The 6,116-nt window shown below is 41.6% G+C and overlaps 1 protein-coding gene across 1 annotated transcript in view; it reads right to left on the bottom strand.

Moving 5' to 3' along the window:
• The window catches only part of Lrrc36 (leucine rich repeat containing 36), a 53,950-nt gene that overhangs the window by 7,015 nt on the left and 40,819 nt on the right, over nt 1–6,116 (bottom strand). Inside the window, exons 9-11 of the mRNA XM_021220220.1 lie at nt 4,963–5,255; nt 1,846–2,011; nt 173–213 (exon numbers count right to left, since the gene is read on the bottom strand). Of these exons, the coding sequence (XP_021075879.1) occupies nt 173–213; nt 1,846–2,011; nt 4,963–5,255 (500 nt within the window). The remainder of the gene's footprint in view (nt 1–172; nt 214–1,845; nt 2,012–4,962; nt 5,256–6,116) is intronic.

Genomic DNA, 6,116 nt, shown 5'->3' with positions numbered 1-6,116 from the left:
AGTGCTGGGATTAAAGATGTACACCACCATGCCTGGCTACATGGGAAAATCTTAAAGACCACAGCTCAGAATCCAAACCAACAACTGGCAGCTCTGCAATTTAACTATCTGCTTTGGACAAGAGTTTTAAGTGACTGATCCCCAAAGCCTCTGTGAAGGAGAACTCAGAAACCTCCGTGGATGGTCCAGAGTGACTGTCCAGCGGATGATTTCCTATGAAGTGGCAAAGGAGACTGTTTCTTTATCCTCTATGTCCCTATAGAATTAAAAAGTTTTAAAACTAGCATATAGCCGGGCTGTGGTGGCGCACGCCTTTAATTCCAGCACTCGGGAGGCAGAGGCAGGCGGATTTCTGAGTTCGAGGCCAGCCTGGTCTGCAAAGTGAGTTCCAGGACAGCCAGAGCTATACAGAGAAACCCTGTCTCGAAAAACCAAAAAAAAAAAAAAAAAAAAAACCTAGCATATATTGATTATACATAATGATGGATTTTATCATGACAGTTTCATACACGTACATAACATATTATTATACTCACACATATTACCCTCTCTGACCTCTTCCCATATAATTTTTTAATTAAAAATATGGGGTAGGGGGTTGTTGAGATGGTTCAGCAGTTAGGAATATTTGCTCCTCTTGAAGAAAGCCAGAGTTCTGTTCTCAACACCCATACCAGGTGGTTCACAGCCTCTTGTAACTCCAGCTCCAGGGAGTCTAACACTCTCTCTGGACTCTGTAGGGCGGGCACCTATATGCACTGTTCACAACTAAAGCTAAAATCTTTTTTTTTTTTTTTTCGAGACAGGGTCTCTCTGTATAGCACTGGCTATTCTGGAACTCACTGTGTAGATCAGCCTGCTTCTGCCTTCCAAGTGCTGGGATTAAAGACACACACACCATTACTGCTTGGATAAAACTAAAAATTTTTTTTTAAGATTTATTTATTTATTTTATGTATATGAGTACATTGTTGCAGTCTTCAGACACACCAGAAGAGGGCATCAGATCTCACTATAGATGGTGGTGAGCCACCATGTGGTTGCTGAGATTTGAACTCAGGACCTCTGGAAGAGCAGTCAGTGCTCTTAACCACTGAGCCATCTCTCCAGCCCAAAACTAAAACTCTTTAAAGAAAGTGTTTTAGTGCTGGAATGGGGCTTGTGCCTGCTGGACAGATGTTCTACCACTGAATTACAGCCTCAGCCCTTAGAAATTAAAAATATTTTTTGCAGCCCAAACAATGTTTAAGTTTCTAGTTTCTCCTTAGAGCTTTACTCACAAGTAAAAGTTCCTTGAGTTCTCTTGCCATCAAACAACAGATAAACACCTAGAGCCAACGTTTATAAAGCTATCTGCTCACGCTTCTAAAACTTGAGCCCAGAAAAGAGCCCAGGAGCATTAATTCACTTGCATTTTTAAAAATCAACATTTTGACAGTCTCTGCAAATTTCAGATAACCAAACCTAACTTCTGTTGGCCTCAATACTGGCACTTTCAAAGGATTATAAAATGGTTTTGCAATTATTAATATAACTACTCTCTATGACATATATCTGATCATGCAACATGTTACCAAAGACCACACAGGAGCACCCACGAGCACAGCGCAGGAAGAAGAAACCCATTGCTACAAAGCAATTGGACAAACAGCTGATTAAAAAAAAATAGGGAAGACAAATGTGGCAAAAATGCAGCTTCGTTACTTATGGTGTTTCTGGGAAATGTCTGTGAGTGATACAAGCTTCCCCTTGCGGGGTAAGGGAACTGGATGGCTTTTAACAAAACAAACCACAGGGCAGAGGCCAGGTCCTGCCTTCCTCAGTGCAGAGAGCTGCGCAACTTACCCAGAAACTTCTTGTCCAGGAGGAGGGAGCCAGAGCCGTGCCAGTGCTTGTCCACCAGCTCCAGGAGCTGTCTGAGGACAGTGGCCACGTGGGGGGTTCTGGCAGAGATCGGGGGGCTGTGGTTTCCTGATAAACCATGCAAACTGCCCAGGTCACTAGAGAGAGGCTCAAGAAGACAAAAACAAAACCAAGACCCAGGATCGTTTGTGTGATTCTTACACAATAAGGATCCAGACATTTAAAGTGTCAATAACTCCTTAAAGTAGCAAAGCTTTCATCTTTTGGTTTAGATGTGAATTGCATATTACGATGTCCAAGGCACACGAAATATTCAGGGAAATTTCTTGTTTCCTTTCTCTTATTCTTTGATAGATTATCCCCAGGACCCTGGATGGGGGACCCTAGAGATGAGGCTCAGTGGTCCACCACTGAGCCTCATCTCTAGGCCCTCAAGGACCAATTCAAAAGGAGTAGATCCTCCAGCGTTATTTTCCCATGGAGGTTTTTTTAGAATTTATTAACAATAAAAATACGTTATTTAGTACGTACATGTATGGCTCAGTGTACTGTGTAATACAAAAAGAAGATTAAACTGCAGGATGGTTTAAAAAGTACTATATAAGATAAGATAAAATTTGAGAGTAATTTAATGAGAATTAAAATTCATAATAAACTTCTATTTAAAATAAAATAAATGTTATATAACATTTTAAGAATATATAAATTAAATGTCATTGTTGGGCCAAGTACTAATGATTTTTTTATATAAAGAAATCATAGATAGATCTGTGTAGTAAAATTCTCAGTTGCTTTTATTCATTCCAACCTGACACACGTTATTATGCATTTTATATATAAGTCTATTCCTAGTCTTTGTGTCTTGTGGACTTCAAAAAAGCTAATACAGGCTACAGATTTAGCTCAGTGATAGAGCACTTGCTATACATGTGCAAAGCCCTGGCTTCTATCCCCAGCACCACACACACACACACACACACACACACACACAGAGAGAGAGAGAGAGAGAGAGAGAGAGAGAGAGAGAGAGAAATAAATTAAAGACAGCCAAATCATTTCTCAATTCTTGGCTCCTTTGATGTAAAAGACTAAGGGTGATTAATTAGGTAATGATGCCCAACACCCGGGACAGTGACTTGAGTTGAGTAACATGTGTGGCCTGTGATTGGTAGGAAATGACATCACAACTGGGATAAGCATACACTCAAAGTCTGCAGCCAGCTCTGATCTGGACAGAATAAGGACCGGGGATGTACGAAGGACACGAGGAGGGATAATTTGGGACGTTAACATGATTTGGGGTTAAAGCATAGAAAAGTCTAGTCATATCAAAAGGCTACTATTAAAAATAAACATTTACTGTTAATGTTTTTTTTTTTTTTTCTTTATTGGTTGAGAGAGATTCTCATGTGGCCCAGGCTGGTCTTGAACTCCTGATCTTCTCACCTCTGCTCCCCAAGTGCTAGTGATATACTCCACCATGCCGAGGACCTGGCATGTGTGTGGGCCCTGAACTCATCTCAGGCACACACGAAAAGCAAAAATGTCTGCCCTTGTGTTTACATTAAGTTAGCACTTTAGACGCTCCCCATAGTAAGAAAAACTACATCTAGCAGGAAAAAGTGGGCATCATAAAGATAGCCCAAAAATGTTGAGATTTTTAACAATATATGAGATAGAAGTGAAATTTTTGTTCCTTAGGCTGTTTTAGTAGCGCAGCATCCCAAATATACTAAGTGTTCCTGGGACTTCACCCTAAATATACTATCACAGTTAGTGTTTTCATCTGATAAAATAGTCATTTGTGGCTGAGAATGTAAAACAAGCCAAAAAAAAAAAAAAAAAAAAAAAAAAAAAAAAAAAAAAGAAAAGAAAAGAATGAAAAAAAAGGAAAATATTGCAAGACTGCCCCCTTTAGTGCACAAAAAATATGACTGTCTCCAGAGGTTTTCTGGGCTTCTCCCTTTATTACTTGTGGTATGTGATTGTGCCTAGGGCAAGTTGTACCCCAGCTTTCCCCACCAGAGTTCTGAAAACTGAACTGGAAGAATTCAAAGGATCAAGGAACAGAAATTGCCATCAAGTCATGCTAATGTGCAAAGAGATTCCCAACAACTGGAACTTAAGAGCGGCTGGGAGCAGCTTTGATCAAGCTTCTGCTTCCTTAGGAGACGGGAAACGACCGGGGCCTGCTTTACATGAAGAGGGTCATGGACTGTTGGAGATGGGGGCCCTCAGTCCAGAGGAAGGCTTCCTGCTGGTAATAACTGGAGGAAATGAGCACTCAGAAAAGATAGTTCTTGATTCTGAGTTCATTCCCAGCGAAAAATCCTCTGGACGATCTAATTCATTTGCTCGTGGGTACTTTGGGGGAAATTTTTTAGAATCATTTGGTTTTCTGTACAGAGAAGCAAAATAATGATTTTAGCTGAGCATGGTGAGGCACGCCTTTAATCCCAGCACTGAGGAGGCTGAGGCAGGTAGATCTCTGGGTTCCAGGCCAGTCTGATCTATGTATAAAATGAGTTCCAGACCAGCTAGGGCTACACAGTGAGACCCTGTCTCAAAAAAATTTTTTTAATAAAAACTATTTCAAGTAAGTTAGTTAATTGTGACAACTTTTTTTTTCTCTCAAGATTTATTTATTTATTTATTTATTTATTTATTTATTTATTTATTTATATGGGTACACTATAGCTGTACTGATGGTTGTGAGCCACCATGTAGTTGCTGGGATTTGAACTCAGTATCTTTGGATAGCAGTCAGTGCTCTTAACCGCTGAGCCATCTCTCCAGCCCATTGTGATAACTTCTTTATTGCTTCCTCTTGGCAAACCTTTGCAGGACATTAAAGTATTCCCTACCATGTACCATGTTGATGCTCTCAAAGTAAATCAGGGTTTGTTCCTTTGTGATAGAAAGCTTTTCCTAAGGGCAGGAGAATCACAGGATTTATCCTGGTAATATTGGTCATAAGCCTCGGAAAATCCCAACAAACTCCTAGCACTGTTGGTGGGAACCACCCTAAACCCCGACAGCAGCACATTCTGTTCTGGGGCCTTTGTGTTCCTTGTACACACACAAAAAACAAGTCAATACTTGCGCCTCGCTGCCTGTAGCATCTTGGAAGCCACGCTTCAGATTCGGGTTGGCAAGGATACCGTCCTTCCGCTTGAATCCTCTCCTTGAAGGGCTTAATGACCTCTTAGTTGGAATCTCTCTGTTTTCGGGAGTCCCAGGAGGCAGTAGCAGTGTCCGCAGAGAATTTCCTGGGGCAGGGCTGCTTGGGAAAGAACCTGGTGCCGGTGCAAAATCGCGGAGGCTGGATAACTGCTGCTCGGCATTGGCCAGCAGAGCAGGGTCACCGTTGAAATGGGTTGTGGCATAGAGATCTGTGGAGAGAGCAGCCTGGGAAATGAACCAGCCTTTCAGCTCTCTGACCCCTTGCATCTGTTGGTCTCTCGGGTCGTGATAACTACTCTTTAGCATACACCATTAGCTCGTGGTCCCTCACCCCCTTTTGTCTCCCTCTACCTGACAACACCTCAATTCTGATTAATTGCGACTCTACGTGCTCCTAGCCTATGCCAGAGCAGTGGTTGGAGAACAACGCGTCTCTTCTGACCTTTTTTCCTTTAATTCATCACTGCTAGATTACTTTGAATATTGTCTCTTCTCTCCTTTATCTCACTGAGAAAACAGAGACAATCAAGCCAAAGGTCCATGCCACCTCGCCACTGAATTTATCAGCTGACTGATAAAAAAAAATTATCATTTATCAGCTGTCTGAATTCATCCTCTGCCTCCTCCTTGTAGATGAACTCCTGGTACATCACCTGAGGCCAGCTTCTTTATCAGCCAACCAAATTTCATCTGTTCTGACCAGACAAGAAGTTTTCCCTGCAGCTGTTCTGTTTTTTGCTATATCATTAATGGTCCCTCTACTGATGGTTCTGGTCAGTTTTATAGGACTTCATCTCCATCCCCTCTCCCATTTCTCTGCTCCCCACCATTGTGAAACTCCTTGACGGGGTTGTACATACTTAGTACTCTATTGCTTCATGCCCAGGCTTTTTTTTTTTTTTTTTTTTTTAAACTCACCTCAATAGAGCTTTTATTTTAATGTATCCCCTGAAGCTATTCACTAATTCCTTTGTATTTCCAAATAACTGACAGACCCAGACAGTCCCAGATCTCCTTCCCTACAGCCTCCAACACAGAAAACACACACACACACACACACACACACACAC

The sequence above is a fragment of the Mus pahari genome, chromosome 20 (assembly GCF_900095145.1).
Source record: "Mus pahari chromosome 20, PAHARI_EIJ_v1.1, whole genome shotgun sequence".
Taxonomy (NCBI): Eukaryota; Metazoa; Chordata; class Mammalia; order Rodentia; family Muridae; genus Mus; species Mus pahari.
The sequence above is the reverse complement of the archived record's forward strand: the minus strand, read 5'-3'. Positions and strand labels throughout refer to the sequence as shown.